Source organism: Nyctereutes procyonoides, unplaced genomic scaffold (assembly GCF_905146905.1).
Source record: "Nyctereutes procyonoides isolate TBG_1078 unplaced genomic scaffold, NYPRO_anot_genome, whole genome shotgun sequence".
Classification (NCBI taxonomy): Eukaryota; Metazoa; Chordata; class Mammalia; order Carnivora; family Canidae; genus Nyctereutes; species Nyctereutes procyonoides.
This window is the reverse complement of record NW_026575147.1, coordinates 9,114,365-9,133,801: the sequence shown is the minus strand read 5'-3', so window position 1 is coordinate 9,133,801 and position 19,437 is coordinate 9,114,365. Positions and strand designations below refer to the sequence as shown.

The following is a 19,437-nucleotide window of genomic DNA, read 5'->3' as shown; positions in this document are numbered from 1 at the left end:
ACTCTGACATGGGTTTCACTGAGCTAGAATCAAGAGATTGTGAGCAGGGCTGCATTCCTTTTTGGAGGTTCTGGGGGAGAACGTTTCCTTGCCTTTTCTGTCTTCTAGAGGCTGCCCACATTCCCTGGCTTGTGGGCCCTTCTTCCATCTTCAGGACCAGCAAAGTCTCTGACCCTTCTTCCTGTGGCCACATTTCTCTCTGACCACAGCCAGGAAAGGTTCTCTGCTTTTAAGGACCCATGTGATTATACTGGGGCAGGATACTCTCCCCATCTCAAGATCTTTACCCTTAATTACATCGGCAAAGTCCCTTTTGCTATTAAGATAACATTTACAAGGCATTATGGGATTAGGATGTGGATGTCTTTGGAGGGCTGTTACTCGCCCTTGCAGAGATCTCAAATAATAACATGGCTCCTACTTTTTTCATGGGGTAAGGACTTCTCAAGAACTTGCAAATGTGGAAAATGGGAGTCATTTGTAAGAGCAGAGGGACGAGTACAAAGATGTCCAGGGTATTACCCGTGCCTTGACCTGATCAGCCTAAGATCAGGAGCAAACCTGCAGTTTGACAAAATCAGATTTACTAGTTCACTGTGATAAAGGAGACCACACTAGAGGACCTATGGGTGTCTTACCAAACAGGAAAAGAGAGAATTCTAGGATTTGGGGGAAGAATAGAGTTTAGGTCAAAATGTAAACGAAGCAGTACTTTGATAGGCTCAAAGCAAAGCAGGTCTGTATGTACAGGAGTCAACACCTGGTCTGAACTGCACAGCAGACCCAGGTTCATTTCCTTTTTTTTTTTTTAATTTTTATTTATTTATGATAGTCACACACACACACAGAGAGAGAGAGAGAGAGAGAGAGAGGCAGAGACTTAGGCAGAGGGATAAGCAGGCTCCATGCACCGGGAGCCCGATGTGGGATTCGATCCCGGGTCTCCAGGATCGTGCCAAACGCTAAAGGCAGGCGCTAAACCGCTGCGCCACCCAGGGATCCTGACGCAGCTTCATTTCCTACAAAAATACAAAGTTAAGATAAATGTGGACTGTTGGGTTCAGAAGCCCCTTATCTGAAGCTCTGAACCTAAATTGCAAATCGAGACCCCTTCATGTGTCAAAGTAACTTAGATCCTCCTGGCAACAGAAGGGTATTTCATTTTTACTGATAAAATTTCAAACAGCGAAGTTTCTGATGGTCCATCATGTTAGAGAAGAAGGTTTCTCAGTGGGTCAGAAAGCTGTCACGCAAAGATGGGGATGGTTATGACACTTCGGCTGCAGTGTGCCCTTGGGAGGAATATTGTTTCACGGTAACTTTGTTGCTGGCCTTACTGAGGGTCTGTCCTCCCAGCCTGATGAATGGCCAGACAGCTTTGGTTTTCTTAGTCTGAACTAATTTTTATGTTCTCACTGACTTTGGTTATCTATTCAGAGCCATTTTTGTGTCACCTATGGCTAACCCACCACTCTCAGATTGCTTGGAAGCAAATCCCAGACAGGAGGATGACTTAAAGCTAGCTCCATCTGGATCTCTGCGTATCATTACTTGGCTATCTTCTGCTCAGTGTGTGCAAAAAACAGTTCTTAACCCCACCCCCACCCTAGGGCAACTAAGCCTGTTTCTCCAGCTTCTCCTTCATTCACCTGGGTGACCACATTAGAAGCTAGAAGCTGTGGAGTCATCCTCATCCTCTAGCTCTCTTCCTGTATACACCCTTTCTCGCCAAATTCTGGTTGTTCCTCCCTAAAAGCTCTCAAATCTTCCCTGCACCTCAGTGTCTGCTTCTCCAGCTGAAGGTATGTAGTGGACCTTGCAGTCAAATCCTCCAAATTCCCTGACCCCACTTCCTCTTTCATAGCAGTCACATGGTTCCCTTCCTAGCATGGCTGTGCCAGGAGTGGCTATGGTGCCTACTCCCTGCCCTGCCTGCCCGGTACTACCATTGGCAATCATCTTATCTCCAAGCCACCTCAATTCAACCATGTGCAGTCTTACCCCCTTGTCTGTGGTTTCACTTCCCACAGTCTCAGTTACCAGCAGTCAGTCATGGTTTGGAAGCAGATAATCCTCCTGATGGATTGTGGGGAAAGTCCATAGTAGCCTAATGCTACCTCACGGTGCCTACATCATTCCCCTCACTTCATCTCATCACCTGGACATTTTATCATCTCACAGCATCACAAGAAGAAGGGTGAGCACAGCACCCTTCTCAAAATTAGTTATTTTGAGAGAGGAACACCTGGGTGGTTCAGTCAGTTAAGCAGCGCCTTCCACTCAGGTCATGATCCCAAGGTCCTGGGATTGAGTCCCACATCAGGCTCCTTGCTTGGCAGGGAGCTTGGTTCTTCCTCTCCCTCTGCCTCTCCCTCTCTCTCTCTTTCTCCAACCTTTCCTCCCTCCCTCTCAAATAAATAAAATCTTAAAAAAAAAGATATTTAAGAGAGCACATTCATGAAACTTATAGGATACTGTTACAACTGTCTTATTTTGTTATTATTGTTAATCTCTTACCGCGCCTACTTTATAAATTAAACTTTATCATAGGTATGTAGGTGTAGGAGTAAATCTAGTATTTTTAGGGTTTGGTACTACCTGTGGTTTCAGACTTCCATGGGGGTCTTGGAATGTATCCCCATCAGATAAGGGGGACACTACCTTACAAAAAAATTGTGGTTACTCTATGTAAGCACAGCTTCGAGTCAGGTCTTCTGCTAGCCCCTGCCACCAGATGACTGCCCCTCAGTCCTTTCTGGAGTATTAGAGATGCCGTGTTCATATAACCTCACCTGTCACTACTCTTACCATAAACCCCACAAGCCTACCTATGGTTCCAGAAGACCTCTTGTGTTTCCCACAGATTGAAATGCTACTTTCTCATCTTCTCCCACCTTTTTTTCCTGAAAGAACTACTGATTCTGCCAGTCCCAAGTCTCCTCCTCTGTGAGGCTCTACACTTCCCCCCAACAGAAGGAGCCAGTGTTTCTGCTCTTGGACACACTGCTTGTTATTAACTGTGTCCAACTCTGTATCAGACCTGAGTGAACGTTGTCTGAAGACCTCTCTCCCTGCCTGGGCTTTGCCATTTTTGACACACAGTGTCTTGGTCACTTAGCACAGTGCCTGGCTTTTATCTGTTTACTGCTATTTGGTGAATGCCCAATATAGACTTGCTAAATAAATGAATGATGTAACTAGAGACATGATCAGCCTTTTGTGGGGTCATTGGGTTTGTGAGCTCCATAATGAAATCACCAAATTTTGAAGTGCCTCCTATGTGCTAAGCATTACAAGGATAAGCAAAAAAATTATGAGCCCAGATCCCACCCTCAAGTTGTCAAGGGAGCTGATGATTATTGAATGCCTACTGTATGCCAGATACCCTACTGAACACTGTGAATGTTATTTCATCCTCTCTGTAATCTTATAAAGAAGATTTAAGATCCCAGTTTTTTACCAGTGAGGAAATTGAAGCCCAAGGGGAGTTGAGGAACTCACCCAGGCTCCTGAAGTAAGTGGTGGAGCTGGGACTCAAACCCAGGTCCCTCCTGATTCCTGAGTCTGTTCTCGTTCCACAACAAGCTGCTTGTTGAGGAAGACAAGACTAAACTTTCAGAAAAGAAGATAAGCATGCATTTCTTTGGCTCCCTATTTAGATTTATCAGTCCATGCTGGTTGCCCGGGCAGGAAGAACTGCTAGCTTACTAACGCTGCTAGGTGGAGGCCCCCAGGAGCATCCTAAAGATGCCTTCGGCCCCTGTGGGCCCTGAGCAGGCAGACATGCTTCCAGTGGCCCAGATCTTGTCTTCCTGGCAATGGCACCTCCAACTGGTGAGTCCCTTTAGCACCAGGCATTAAGGTGCATTTGGAAATTCAGCGAAGATTCTGGAATGCCTTTACAAATGCCTTGCTACCCACCTTCCTGGTCCAACCTGGTTGTTGCTCTCAGATGATTCTCCTAAAACAGCTTTTAATCATATTTAATGTTCTCCTTTAAAAAGATTGGCATCTAAATGCAAAGTGGTATCCTGGATCGGATCCTGGAATAGAAAAAGGACATTAGTGGAAAAACTAGTGGACTCTATATCAAGCCTGGAGTTTAGTAAATAGTAATATACCAGTGTCAACTTCTTAGTTTTGACAAATGTAGCATACAATGCAAGATGTTAGCATCAGGGGAAACTGAGTGAGGCATATATGGAAACGCTCTGTACTATCTTTACAATTTTTCTGTAAATCTAAAATTATTTCAAAATGGGCACCTGGCTGACCCAGTCAGTAGATCATGTGACTCTTGATCTCTGGGTTGTGGGTTCAAGCCCCACATTGGGCATAGAGTGTATTTTTTATTTTTTATTTTATTTTTTATTTTTTTTATATTTTTTTAAAAATTATTCCAAAATAAAAGTTTATTTAAAAAATGTTGGTGCCTCTTACAAAGTGATGACCAGACTCTTCTTTAACTGGGTTTTTGGGATCCTCCAACCTTATCTTCTACTCTGTGAAAGAATCCTCTGTTCTAGCTAAATGGTTTTACTCACTGTCCTCTGAAAAAAGTTTGTGCTCCCTTCAGCAATGTACCTCGCTGGACTGAGAAACTGCCAAGAAATCATCATGGTCTCTTTTTTTTTTTTTTTTTTTTTTAAATTTCTTTTTTTTTTTTTTTAATTTTTTTGTTTTATTTATTTATGATAGGCACACAGTGAGAGAGAGAGAGGCAGAGACACAGGCAGAGGGAGAAGCAGGCTCCATACACCGGGAGCCCGACGTGGGATTCGATCCGGGGTCTCCAGGATCGCGCCCTGGGCCAAAGGCAGGCGCCAAACCGCTGCGCCACCCAGGGATCCCTCATCATGGTCCTTAACTGCAAATAGAAGGCAGTTACTATGGACCTAATGAAGCTCAGGCTTCAAGGTTGTCATTTGCAAGGTTCCAGAGTGCCCGGCATGGCTATTGGGAGAATGTGATCCCCCTGTAACTCCTCCTGCCACAAGAAGTTCCTCACTGACCTGAGACTCTGGTAGGTATATCTTAGTTGCAGTCTCAGCCACATGCCTTGGACACGCCAGGTAGTAGCTGCAAGGAAATCTGAGAGAGACGGTATCTGATTTTCTTTTTTTTTTTTTTTTAATTTTTTATTTTTTATTTTATGATAGTCACACACACACAGAGAGAGAGAGAGGCAGAGACATAGGCAGAGGGAGAAGCAGGCTCCATGCACCGGGAGCCCGACATGGGATTCGATCCCGGGTCTCCAGGATCGCGCCCTGGGCCAAAGGCAGGCGCCAAACTGCTGCACCACCCAGGGATCCCGGTATCTGACTTTTCATCTTCACCGTGAGAGGCTGGCTCTGCCTCCCACCACAGTGGGAAAGTCCCCGAACATGGGAAGAGGATCCATTCACTGGTTCCCCACAACTTGGCAGATGTTCACTACAGGTGGGTTTTCTAGAGCCTGAGCTTAACACTGGGCACAGCGGGCCCAGGTGACACTTGTGAAATCAGCTTAGTCTGGCTTGGAGGATACTTAGTACAGACCACGCTCCTGCATGTGATTCATTAGACCAGGATCAAGGGGACTTCATCTCCCGAGAACACTTGAATGAAAACCCTTACAGTGGAAAGGGCCCATGTGCATGTCTTTGGGAACAGCAATGGAAGAGAGTAGTACGGGGGAGGTGGCAGCCTCATCTGAAGCTGAGGGTATTCCCCAGGCAAGAGAACACCATCGTGGGAGAAGGCCTGTGTTCTCTGCATCCATCGTGGCCCCATCACCCCTCCCCCCACTGCAGCTAGAAAACTGGGGGCGTCTGACTCCTCCCTCTCACTCATCCTCAATATCTGGGTGATCATTGGGAGCTAGCAATTCCCCCTAATGTTTCTCAGCTCTGTCTTATCAGCAAGCACCCTCTTCAGGAAACTGGTCTAGATGCCCTGCCTGTGTGCTCCTGTTGCATGGATCTTACGGTTTCCTCTGCCACTATAGCATTAAAATGGTCCATTTCCTTGTCTCTTTATTAGATCACAGAATGCATCCTATCTGTCTTTGTATCTTCAGGGCCTGGCACATAGGAATGCACAGCTCAATCACTATTAAACAAAAGGAAAGAAGGAAGAAGGGGAGAAGAGAAGTAGGCTGAGCTTGTGAAGAGTCCCTGAACTAAGCAATGAAATATCCCCACATTCCAATCCCTTTATGCTGCTAGCAACATACTACATCTCACCAGGTGCCAGACCAGCTCTCTGCCAGGCTCTGAGCAGCCTCTTCAGCATGAATGGTACAAGTCAAAGAGTTCTTTGAGTCTGCTCTCAGATCCCCCCCGTCAGGTGATCCTGGGGCCACTGGGGACCATGCAGGGCCCCATGAGGAGGAAATTGCAGAAGACAGAAGAGGCCCCAGGCCCTACCTGGATAAAATTTCCCCAGATTGCCCTCAGACTTCTACAGAAAAGAGATACAAACCTAAGTCACTGTTATTTGGGGTTTTATCATTGTATATAGCTGAACGGATAATGCAGTGGCTCTAAGCTTGCTGTGACATTCTCTCTTGCCTTCTCTGGGGCCCTGCTCGCAGGGCAGGCAAGTGTCAGAAACCGTGCAACTAGAAACCTTGGAGAATGTTACCTGGCTGGTAACCCCTCACAGGGGATAGATGGTTCCTGGGTCCCCACTCCAGCACATGGGAAGGATGAGGAAAGGGGGTGGAGAGAAGCTGTCTTACCCTGGGCAAGTTATCAGGCCTCTCTACTCCTTAGGTCCCTTGCTGTGAAAACAAGATGATCTTCAAAACATCTTATAGCCTCAAGTTCATAATATTTGCCTTATGAATGAAAAAGTAGCATGGAAGAGATGGAGGGCCTGGGCTTAGGTATCACACCTGGGGTCCAGTCCCAGTTGGGCCACTGACTGGCTCTGCAACTCTGACAAGTTCCTGAACCTCTCTGAGCCTCAATTTTAAGTCCAAAAGTGAAACTATCTTTGATCCCACTTCATAGGGCTGTTCCAGGATTAGAAATACTGTAGACAAATGTTTGGGCACAGAGTAGCCACTTGGTAAGTGGAGCTGGTAGGTCTGTGTGGGTGGAAAGTCCTTCAGAGAGTCTAGCTGAGCTGAGCCTTGGGCGGTGAGGTGAGGAACATGATGGGAGGCAGAATGGTGAGGACAGACCCAGCAGCTAAGCAGTGTGGGCAAAGGAAGGATTATGTGTGGTGTGAAGAGTGGGTACAGTGTGGTCCCAAATGGGGAGAGATGACGTGTCCCTAAGCGTGATGCAAGACAGACGGTAACAGGTGCTGCTTCCAGCTAAGGGAACTGTGGTGGGTCACAGAGCACAGGAGCTGGGCACTCCAAGGAGGAGGGTCTGTAGAACAGAAGCTGGGATGACAATGACTGTGGAGTTAACGCCATGGACCAAGGCAAGGAGCTAGGAATGTGTCCTGTGCATCCTGGGGGTGGGGAGGGCAACTGTGGATGCGGAATGCTCATGTACTTTAAGTAGAGTGCTCGGGCCCCTCTTCTCTGCAAGGCAACAACAGCACAGGCCAGCGAGCCATTGCCGCACACACTGCCTCCTACCAGCCTCCCCTCAGCACCTCTGCGTGTCTGTGAGGCCAGAGCCAGGATGCCTGGGTCAGGAACGAGCCTCTGAGGTCCTCCGAGAGGCCTGGCAGGGGTGCTGATACAGGACTCCTGTTCAGAAGGTAAAGGGCTTGGAGAGCAAGCAAGCAGGCATTCACTGCAGCTTCCTTCCCGCCTGGCGGCTGGCTGTGTGCCCTGAACTTGACCTCAGATGACCCGTGTGTTCTCTTCCTGGAAACGGTTCCATTGCCAGAAGCAGTTGAGCTTTGGCTTTGGCTTTCTTTCTCCTTCAGAGCAGCGACTTGCCTCAGCTGAGACTGGCTCTGCGGTGAAAGTCTTCCCACTACCTGAGCAAGACCTTGCTTTCCTCTCTGTCACCTGCCAGTGGGTGTCTTGAAATCCTTGTATGAAAAAGTGAGTTTTGTTTCAGTCATTGTCCTTGTTAAGAATACCTGATTAGTTGTTTTGTGGATTGGGTGGGCATGAAAAATAATTCCAAAAATGCTTGGATTTGTCACTGATTAGTGTTGCCTTTGGAAACTAAATCCAGTATTACCCCAGTGAGAGAAAGGAACTGCAACTTTTTCTCTTTAGTCAAACATATATATATATATATATATATATATATATATATATATATATATACCTACCACACTTACCAAAGTAAGGGACTAATTTCTAATCAGCATACAAACTAGAATTTATTAATCCCAAATAGGCTACTTCGGTACAATGCCTTTTCAGACTTACTTTGGAGCCAGTCTATGGGTCCCAGTAGAAAGCCAGGCTCTGTTCACCATTCAACAGGAATATGTTGAGATATGGGTCCCAGGCACCGTGCGGGATGCTGGGAGTAAACTGGGTAGCAAGGCAGGCATACTTAATGAATGACCTCTTCACTTAAAAAAAAAAATGTATGTCTTATCTAGGTTTGAATACCATCTTAATCATCACATTTGGGGTTTTTAAAAAAGATTTTATTTATTTAGTCATGAGAGATACAGAGAGAGAGAGAGGCAGAGACACAGGCAGAGAGAGAAGCAGGCTCCATGCAGGGAGCCCGACATGGGACTTGATCCCGGGTCTCCAGGATCACGCCCTGAGCTGAAGGCAGGCAGTTAACCACTGAGCCATCCAGGCATCCCTCAAATTCATGGTTAGGATGCCTGGGTGGCTCAGCGGTTGAGCATTTGCCTTCGGCCCAGGGCGTGATCCTGGAGACCCAGGATCAAGTCCCATGTCGGGCTCCCTGCATGGAGCCTGCTTCTCCCTCTGCGTGCGTCTCTGCCTCTCTCTTTCTGTGTCTCTCATGAATAAATAAATAAAATCTTTAAAAAAATTGATTCTGAAAGATATTTTCGACTGTTTTCTAAAATTAAGCTCCTCTTCAAAGGATAGAGAATGAATTCACTGATTGAAACTACCCAGAAAAGAAATGTAGCTTAGACAAAGGCAATCTCAAAAGAGGAATTCCCAAGACATTTTAAGCAGTGGTCACAACCTCCCAAGGAGATGGTTAAGTAAGAACATGTCTTTGGAAGCAGAATGTATTTAAAATGCAAAGGCACATTTTCATGACAACAACGTTTGGGCTTCTGGAAACCAGCCACCTCTCAAAGCAAGATGACCAAATGGTCTGAACAGCTCAGATCTATTGGCTGCTATCCACTGGCCATGAGCCCTCAGGCTAGGACTGTCCTGGGCATCCACATCTGACAGCACCTGCCTACAGAATCTCCAAATCAAGTCAAATTACAAGACTGACAGAGCCTAGAAACAAACCTGCTTATTTGCATGGGTTCTCGTGTTGCCAAGGATATTTCATTGATCAAAGATAATTGTTATCATCTGAGTTTCCAGGTTCTAACAAAGAACTCATTCTATATGATTTCTATTTCACACAGACCTTTCTCATTTATCCTCTCCTGGAAGCCATGCCCCAACTCTTGCAGTAGGCATTAAATATTCCCATTTTACGGACAAACTAAGGTTCGGTTAGATGGCTTCCCTGAATCACACAGCTACAGAGGATCACTCACTGATGAAGCCTGAAATCAGGTCTTGTAGTTCCTCCACCACCAGACAGCGGCCTAAACTTCTGCTGGAAAGTGAGATGGCTTGGGCAAGCGGCGGTTCCCAGCCCGGCAGCACATTAGACCACACCCAAGTGTGGCTAGATGTTGCCAAGCACATGAGGCTTGGGGTCCCCACCCAGATCCATTCAAACATAATCTCTGGGTGTGGGGCCTGGGCACCAGTATTCCTAGAGTTCTCCAGGTGGCTGCAATGTGCAAAGCTGCAATCATTCTGTTGGTAATCAGAATTTGCTTCCTTCTTTCTCAAGGAACTGCTTTCCGTTTGTCTTTTTTCAAAAATAATTTTTTATTTCTCAATTATAGGAATAATACTTATTTGTAGAAATTTTAGAAGAAAGGTATGAAGAAGAAAACAAAAATCATCAGGAGATCCATTGTTAATGTTGTGATGTATTCTCTTCCAATCTTTGCATAATTACTTACAAAGTTTTGATAATATAATACATCCTAATTATTTTTTCAATTTCATATTTTGTAAATGTTTTCCAATGTCAAATATTTTTCAAAAATACTTTAATATTAAAACATAAAAGACATATTTAAGATGTATTTATTTATTTTAGAGAGCTGGGGCAGAGGTAGAGGGAGAGTTGTAAGCAGACTCAAAACAGCCCGGAGCCCGCCGCAGCGCTTGAACTCATGACCCTAAGATCAGGACCTGAGCTGAAACCAAGAGTAGATCGCTTCACTGACTGAGCCACCCAGGTGCCCCAAAACATAGGAGATTTTTGAAGATATGGTTGACTTTAATAATAATTAACATTGGGCAGCTAGGTGGCTCAGTCAGTTAAGTGTCTGCATTTGGCTCAGGTCATGATCCCAGGGTCTCAGGATCGAGTCCCACATCTGGTTCCCCATGGGGAGTCTGCTTATCCCTATGCCTGTGTCTCTGCCTCTCTCTCTATCTCTCATAAATAAAATTCATGTTTTATTGTGGTCCGAAATAGCCAAGTGACAGGTGGATGTGGGTCATGGCCCTAGTCATGTCTCCATTAGGACACCCCTAAAGAATGGCAAGAAGACGGAGGCATCAGCTCAGCTCATGCTCCCTGACTCCGCAGATGAATAGTACAGTGTTGGCAATACGGACTACCTCCCCAGGAACGATGCCAGACTGACCTCGGATGACTCAATCCATTAGCGCAGGTGTTCCCAAGAACGCCTCTCCTGCTCCATACAAAAAGACTGCATCCTTTTTTAAAAAATCTCTAGCCCATTTATCCTGTAAGACTTCAAAAGCAGAGCTTCTCAGTTTGTAGGGTGCCTAGGAATCACCTGGAAGTCTTGCTAGGAGGCACATATTGATTCAGCAGCTCTGGGGCCCACTGGGTTCTACACCCCTACAAACCCTCAGTGGTCCTGATGCTCTAGGTCCACAGATCATACTTGGAGTGGCAAGAGTTTTAAACTTCTTTTCCTGATTGGCTGCAGGATGATGTCCCAGGCACTTGGCCTTTTCAATTCTAAGGCTCTGGTTGGAACAAGTGGATCCAGGGGGTCTGAATCCAAGGCAATGTGATCCATGTGTATGAAGAAGGAGGCTGCAGGGTGAGGGCAGGGAGGTAAGCAGGAGTGAGAACCGGGTAGCCACTAGAAGGCTGAGAGAGGGCACCAGTTCAGGATGGTTTAGAGTGGAGGTGGCAGGCCCTAGGGCTGCTTGAATGTGTAGGGAAGGATGTGTTTGGAGAACTGCTGTCTCCAGCTGAGGAGACTGAGACTCTCCTGCTCAGTGCCGAGTCTCATCCTGGGCACCTGCACATCATTACCTCCATTCTCTTAAGTAATACATAATATCCTCACTGATTATTGTATAAATTTTAATTCTGGTTGTCATGGCTACATATGGTTAAAATACTGTAAGACCCTTTCTCCCTGAAGGGGAAAGAGGAACCAAGGGATCGGATGGAATGGAAAGAGGGGACCTGGGGATCCCTGGGTGGCTCAGCGGTTTAGCTCCTGCCTTCAGCCCAGGGCGTGATCCTGGAGTCCCGGGATCGAGTCCTGCATCAGGCTCCCTGCATGAAGCCTGCTTCTCCCTCTGCCTGTGTCTCTGCCTCTCTCTCTGTGCCTCTCATGAATAAATAAATAAAATCTTTATAGAAAAAAAAGGAAAGAGGGGACCATTTGAGTCCCTACTACACACCAATGTCCGAGATAGAACATTGCCATAGCAAGGCTCATTTGATTCTCTGCAAAGGAATCTGCAAAGGAGGTAGCCTAAGTAGCATTTTGACAGATGGGAAGGAGGCTGGGAGAGGGGAATTACCTCGCCCACAGTCACAAACCAGTACGCAGAGGAGCTGGAAATGGAGCCCAGGCACCCAGAGGGAGCATCTCAATTTTGGGGGAAAGGGAAGAGTGTGTGGGGGGAGGGGGATGCACAATGGCCAAGTGGAGTGATGGGATCTGGTAGGGGCTCTGAGGATTGGTTTGCCTGCCCTACACAGTTCCTGCAAATGGGGTTTGACCCTCACCCATAAAGGATATGGGGAAGTGGAACCTCAAGAATGAAAGGGGTTGAAATCAAGTTCAGATCTCAGATGGGACAGCAAGCAAGCTCCTGCTGAGTAGAGATGGAATGTGAGCAGCATATGAAAACAAGGTCATGGGACAAACAGGTTAAAGTTGAAGCCATCTAGTAGGGACACTTGACTCTTTTTAGAAAGCCCTTGTACTGCTCTGGCTGAATTCTTAAGATTTGCAGCTCAGGAATTTCATGATTTTTATACTACACGTTATTTTCTGTGCTTTCCTCTCCCCAATTCTCCACTTTACGTTCACATGTTCCTTTTAATTTTGTTTTTTAAAAAAGATTTTATTTATTAGAGAGAGAGAGAGAGAGCGCACACACAAGCAGGAGGAGGGGCAGAGGGAGAGGGAGAAGCAAGTTTCTCACAGAGCAGAGAGCCAAAAGTGGGGCTCAATCCGAGGACCCCAGGATCATGACCTGAGCAGAAGACAGATGCCCAAACCTACAGAGCTACAGGCACCCCTATCAGTTAAGTTCCTTTTAGAAAGGCTGACTTTGTGGTGCCTTGGTGGCTCTGTGAGTTAAGCATTCAACTCTTGATTTCAGCTCAGATCGTGATCTCCAGGTTGTGAGATTGAGCCCTGCACAGGGGCTTAACATTCTCTCTCTCCCTCTCTCTCTACCCCTCTCCCTTTGCTTGACCTTTCTCTCTCTCTCTCTCTCTCTAACAACAACAACAATGACAACAACAAAAGGCTGACCTTGTTGGAGGATTTGATGTTCAACTACTAGGTAAATCATAGGATCGTGGTCCAGCCAGTTTCACCCCAGAACCTCAGGTCTCCATATATGCTGCTTCTTGGGTCTTGTTGGGGATGTCTCATATGCACCTTAAATGGACATGTCCTTGGTAACCTCATTCAGCCACTTGATCTTCCTCTGGTGCTACCATCTACCCTGTTGTTCTTCCAGAAACCTCCTCCATATGCCCTCATGTAATTGATCCCTACCCTGTTGATATGGCTCCCTAAATCTCTCTCTAGTACTTCTCTCCCTCCCCTCCTCACAACTGTAATGGAGACCACCATCATTTTTTTCTCACCTGGGTTCCTATAACAGCCTTCCTGCTGGTTTCTCTGCCTTCATGCTGAGACTCCAATACATTCCCGGTACCACAGCAAGCACTGAGCAAGATGTGGTCTCTTTCTGCAGCATAGTAAACATGGCAGACCTAGACACTCTTAACAATGTACTCTTAAGAATGTGATGGGCAGGTTCAGTCTTGAGAGACCATCAAAGGCTTCCTGAGTTGTCACCTGAGTGTAGCCAGGAAGGATGAGTGGGAGTGAATGGCGAGAAGGCAGGAAATGCTTCTGTCATAGCTTTAGAACTTTCCTCTTAAGCAGACAGGCCCCTGGTGACACTTATGCCCCGAGTCCTTTCCTCTGCTGGATACTCAATTTACAAATTAATTTCTACTGAGCTTGCCCCACTGCCACTCATCTTTGCCATCATACTTCCCTCAGCTCAGATTTCTTTTGCCTGGGTCTAAATATCTGAATCTTCTCTAGTGGGAGAAACGACAACCCAATAGAATGGGAATCTCAAATACATGTCCTCAGGAGGGAGAAGCACTCATGAAATGGGTGGAACTGATTGCACTTATGCCTCTGGTACCCACATCCACCTCACCTGCTGACACTATTCCCTATGTGTTATTAGCACTGTTAACCAAATACGTTTCCTTCTCCAGGTTCATGGGAGCATTGCTCCTACTACACTTCCTTGCCACCTTGTGACTTGCTAGTGAAATCAGAGTGGAAATGACATGAATTATTCCTAGGTCAAAACTTTGAGAATTAGTGCTTGGTTTGCCTCATCCTCATTTCCTGCCTTCAGGGTTGAGGAGGCAACATGTCCAGTTGGAGCTGCCTGTGTCACCATGGACAACAGAGCTGCTGCTGACCCCCAATGGACATATTTCACGATTGAGAAATAAACTTTTGGTCAAACCACTGAGACCTGGGGATAGTTTGTTATTACAGTGAAACCTAACTGATCCTGTTATATCTGGTCAAATCAAGGTGTGGGTGGGGGACACCAAAGCCTTTATCCCTCTTGGGTATTCAGCAACCTGAGTCTTGAAGTCCATCAAAGTTCCCACCCTCCTGCCCAAGGAGGGTTGGAAGATTTCCTATTATGGTGGGGACCTTGCATTCTCCTTCTAAGTTATATAGTCATTTTGATTCACTCTAAATTCAAAATAAAGTCACAGAAATAAAACATGAAAGCTTTTGCTGAGCTACTCAAAAATGTAGTCTAGATACCCTACACGTCCTAGTAACCAATGCATGTCCAAAAGGAATCCACTGATGAATCTCCCTTTCCCCATGAGCAAAATGTCAGCTTCTGCCCCCTATCAGCCCTGACCCTGGTAGGCAAATTTCAGAGGTCCTAGATTGTAGGCCCATTTGTGCCACCTGGTAGTAAGTGACCTTGGACACATTACCTCTCAGAATCCCAGTTCCTTTATCTGTAAAATGGTGATAATAATAAAAGCCATGTCACCGAAAGAAAAGGAAAGTAACATTTGCACTTGCCGTATTATCACTCTGCAGACAGAACGATAATAATGTATGTGGAAGTGCTTTGAAAAGGGAAAGCTCTATGCAAACATTAGCTGATAATATTTTTAACCAATACATGACCAGAGAAGAAACACATCCCCAATCAAACTTCCCAATGCCTTCAATCTTTAAAACCAAGCCCAGGCGTGCACATGGGTGTGTATTTACATTTCTGGAAAACGTTCCATAGTACAAAGCTCCTTCAAACAGGGCAAACTGCTTATTAGCTAAAGAGAAGGAGCAGGGTCGAGCATCTCAGAGGACATTAGTCACATGCGATCATTTGCAGGTTCCACAAACAACCAGCAGTGTTGATTCCACGAAGTGACTTCCAGAAGAACCACACGGGCACATCCAACACAACTTCCTGTGCTCTTGGCCGGGTGCTGAATCAACCGCAATTCCTCAGTGGAGCTGGAAGTCAGCCCCACCTCCATCCCCAACCAGGGAAACGCCCCCTGCCAACCCTGCAGTGCCTGCAGTCCACTGGGCTTGTTTCCTTCGCAACGGGATTTCCCTTTCTAACCCTTGGGGCAGCTGCAGCAGCCAGGTCCTGACCTCACCGGAGCAGTGGCCTAAAAAGGCTCAGTCGTCGGTCGCTGGGGGTGGAGCCCGCCACGCCAATTAATAAAAGGCGCGTCTCTAGGTCTACCTCCTCTAAGCGCCTCAGGCCTGATCCTGGCCGCTGCCTGGGTGCTGAACTTGCTTCTCGACTGCTTCCAAAAGTCCAGTGCTTCTCAAACTTCAGCGGGCATCACCCGAAGGGCTTGTTAAAACTCAGCGCTGGGCCCCACCCCATTTCTGCTTGAGTAGGTTTAGGGTGGGGCGGAGAGTTTGCATTTCTAACAAGTTCCCAGGTGTTGGTGATGCTGCGCTTGGGGACCAGTGTTAGCGAACCACTGCCTCTAGCTTAATGCTGCTGCTGCCAGACAGAGCCGCTCGCTGGGCACCACCACCGTCCCAGCTGTTCCAACTCGAGTGGTGTGTGAGGAAGGAGTAACCCGGTAGCGCGGGAGGCTGCAGACCCAAGAAGGCCCACTGGAAAAAACCCTTGGAAACCCATGGGTCTTTGGTGTCACTGGGATACGTCATTGATCAGGTTCTACTGACCTCCTTTCCTCATTCGACACATATTGATCGAGTGCTAGGTCTAGGATTACAAAGGTGAAAAGACAAGGTTCCGGCCCTCCAGGAGCTCATAGTAATGGGGAGGGAAATGTGCAAACACTTAAAATGCTGATAAGATAACTGTTGCAAAGAGAGGGTGCATTAAACTTTGGGGTGGGGGGGCGGGAGAGGTGAGGCTTTGGAATCCGAGGGTCTGGAAGAAGTTTTATGGAAGGACTGGCATTTATTCTGAGACTTGCAGGATGAGTGGGAATTTGGCAGGTAGGAGGAGCAGCTGGAAGCGGGAAGGGGGTGTGAAGTGGGAAGGGGTTTCCCTAGGTACAAGGAATGAGCAGATGAGACTGCCGAAGTTCGGGTTCCAGAGGGAGAAGCAGTTGGGAAAAACAGGCAGGTGTCGGGCTGGGCCTGGTTTCCCTCCCACCTCTCTGGCTGCTCCTTCTCAGTCTCTTTGGCTGGCCCCTTGTCAGCTGCTGTCCCTTAGGAGCTGGTGTTCCCTGGGCCTCTGTACTGGCTGCCTTTGCCTCTCATTCTGCGTGTCCACTACCAATGCGCTCCTCCACACCTGGGGCCTCACTTAGACTGTGCTTTGCAATGGGGCCCATGTGTGTTTCCAGCCCAGGCTTCACCTCCTCAATTCTACATGGATGGCTCTGTAACTCTCTCCTCCTGCACTCTGTCTTGGTGAATGGTACCAGCATCCACCTAGCTAGCTAAGCCAGAGGATTTTTTTTTAAGATTTTATTTATTTATTCATGAGAGACACACAGAGAAAGAGATATAGGCAGAGGGAGAAGCAGGCTCCCTGTGGGAAGCCTGATGTGGGACTTGATCCCACGACCCTGGGATCTCAACGTGATCAGAAGGCAGATGCTCAACCACTGAGTCACCTAAGTGTCCCCAAGTCAGAGGATTCTGTGAAACAACCCCCTCATAGGTAGCTGGTGGAAACTACTTTGGCACAGTAAATTGCTCTGAATACAGAAGGAAAGGTGCCGGCCTTAAATTCTGAATCTACCATTTACTAGCTGAGTGACCTTGGGCAAGTTAATCTTTCTGTTTATCTGTAAAATGAGTTTAGTGATACCACCTACCTCACTTGGTTGTTCTACGGATACAGATACAATAGCTGTTCTCATTTATTATGCCCTATGAAGAAAAAAAGAAGGAACTGATTTGAGGTAGCATTGTTCCAAAAGCCCTTGGCCAAGAACTTGGATTCTCTCAGAGATGGTACCTTGTCCAAGGTCACTCTGCTAATAAATACCACAGTGGGGTCTGGAACCCAGAATTCGCTGTCCCTAAGCCACATTCTTCACCCCATTGTCACACTAGATTGTGTAACAAACAGGGAAATGCTTATGGTATAATGTTAAGTGAAAAGAGGGCCGCAGATTGCAGAGTGGATACAATCATGTTATTAAAAAATGAAAAAGGGCAACTAATCTACAAATAGAAAAGGCTAGAAGAAAAAAAAAGGCTAGAAGGAAATATAGCATATGGTTAAATGTGGTTGTATTTGGGTGATGTTTGTCTTCTAATTCTCTGTGTATTCTACATTTTCTCTAATATGTATAACTTTTATTAAAATGAAATCATTTAAAACATCGACAATTTCAAGTCCACAACCTGTTCTTCTGTTTGATTGAAAATTACACCAAGTATCTCTTTTCAGTTCTAGACTTACTTCCCTGAACAGAAACTCTTTAGTCCTCTCAAACACCCGGGTAGGAACTAGGTCTTGCAGCCATGTTCCCCACCCACCCACAGCTGACAACCTGGCCAGTGGTGCAGGGTGTCCGAAAAAGGCCTGCGTGCGAGGAGGGAAGTTCCATGCAGAACCCCGGCTTTTCCTCCAGTCTAGGGCTTTCTGGACAGCGCTACTTGAGATCAGTTACTTTTTTTGTTTCTTCTAAATAGCCCGCCGAATGCTCTTTTTCCAGTTCTGGCTGAGTTGCTAGCTTCAGCGGGTCGGGGATGATTGCCAGGCACCTGGCTCCCTGAGCACCGCCCAAACTGGTCAGGCCAGTCCGCCCCATGGTTGTTTCTGCCAGGACTTGCCCGCGCGCAAGTGTGTGTGTGTGTGTGTGTGTGTGTGTGTGTGTGTGTGTGTGTGTGTGTGTGTGTGTTAGAGACCCACCCTTCTCCCCAGCAACCCAGGTAGGTGGAAGGCAGCTGCGGGCACCAGCCTGGCAGTCAGGCCAGATGGGTGGAGTTGAACTAATATAACCTGGAATTTCAACTTGGCCTGAACAACAGGTGAGGGGGAAAAAAAAGCAGCAGCGAGAACGGGCAGTTTGGCAACTTGGAAATATTCTTGTGCCTTGCTCCTTGTCCTTTGCCTGGAAAATAGCCCAGGGTGACTTTCCAAAGTGTCTGCACTGGCTAATGGGGCTCGGCTGCGCCACGGCCCCCTTGGAGGCTCCCGAGCCCCTCCTGAACGCTGTCCTCCTCGTTACCCTCCGCGACGCGCCCGTTCCCCCTCCTCTGGGAGGCAGGGCGGGGGTATCGGATTAGTCTTTGTTTTCGACGCGAAAGAGCCGAGCGCGGCGCGGGGGAGGCTCGCGATGGCACGGCCCTGGGGTCCGCCTGAGTAGGGCGCTCGGCCGTGACCCCTGCGAGGGTGCCCCGCGGCCGGCCCGCAGCCTCTGCCCCCGGTGCCCCCTCCTTGCCGGCCAGGCCGACTCGGTACGCAAACGCGCGATGCCCCCCATTGTCCTGCCTCGGAATCAGCGAGCGGCCGCCGGGGGAGGGGGGTCAGTCGGGCCCGGGGCTCGGGGCTCCCGGGGGCTCCGGGCCGCCCCACATCGCTCGGCTCGCAGGGAGCGGCAGGAAGCGGGGACACCGGGGCCGGCGCGGCCGAGGGCCTAGGCTGGGAGGTCCGCGTGCCCCACCCCGCGCGGCCCGCCTCGCCCGCCGGGGCTGCAGAAGCGCCGGAGGGCCGGGGCCGCTAGCCCGAAGCGGGCAGCCGGGTCCGGGAGGGCCGGCGCGGGCGTGGGGAGGTCCTGCAGGTGCAAAGGCGCGGCGGCCGAGCCGGGCCCCGCCGCCACCCGCTCGCAGGCCGCCTGCTCCGTCCCCTCCCCCCCGCGGGAACTCCCCCTCGCGCAGCCCCGGGCCCGGCGGAGGGGGCGGCGGGGGCGGCGGGGCCGGCGGGGCTCGGCGGGGCCGCACGTGCGCGCCCTCCCGGGCGGGGGAGTCCCCGGGCGAGCACGTGCCGCGGCGCGCGGGGGGCGGGGAGTCCCGCGGACGCCTTCATTGCTGCTGCTGCTGCCGCCGCGGCCGCCGCTGCCTCTTCCTTCCTCCTGCGCCGTCCCCTCCTCGGCCCGGGCGGGGGGCTCCGCGCGCAGAGCTCGGCCGGGCCAGGCGCTCCGTGAGGCGGGCGCCCCAGGCGGCGGCGGCGGCGGCCGCGACGGTGGTGGCGGCGGCGGCGCGGGCCGGGAAACTTTGCCCCTTTGTGCGCTCCGCCCCGGAGGCGGCGGGCAGGTCGGTGCAGTCGGTGCCTTTCCGGCTCCGGGGTGGGGGAGGGGCGGCGGGGAG

At 48.7% G+C, this 19,437-nt stretch overlaps 1 protein-coding gene across 9 annotated transcripts in view; it reads left to right on the top strand.

Moving 5' to 3' along the window:
* Positions 1-14,237, top strand: part of DGUOK (deoxyguanosine kinase) — a 49,329-nt gene extending 35,092 nt beyond the window's left edge. Inside the window, exons 7-9 of one of the 9 annotated variants that reach the window (XR_008662709.1) lie at positions 4,699-5,023; positions 5,160-7,996; positions 11,110-14,237. Coding sequence is in view for 1 of the 9 variants with exons in the window: in XM_055312321.1 (XP_055168296.1) it covers positions 4,699-4,899 (201 nt within the window). In the remaining 8 variants the exon portion in view is untranslated. Of the gene's footprint in view, positions 1-4,698; positions 5,132-5,159; positions 8,177-11,109 lie in introns of those variants that run through there. The other 8 variants (XR_008662711.1, XR_008662712.1, XR_008662708.1 and 5 more) reach the window with 8 other exon arrangements.
* Positions 14,238-19,437: the final 5,200 nt, after the last annotated feature.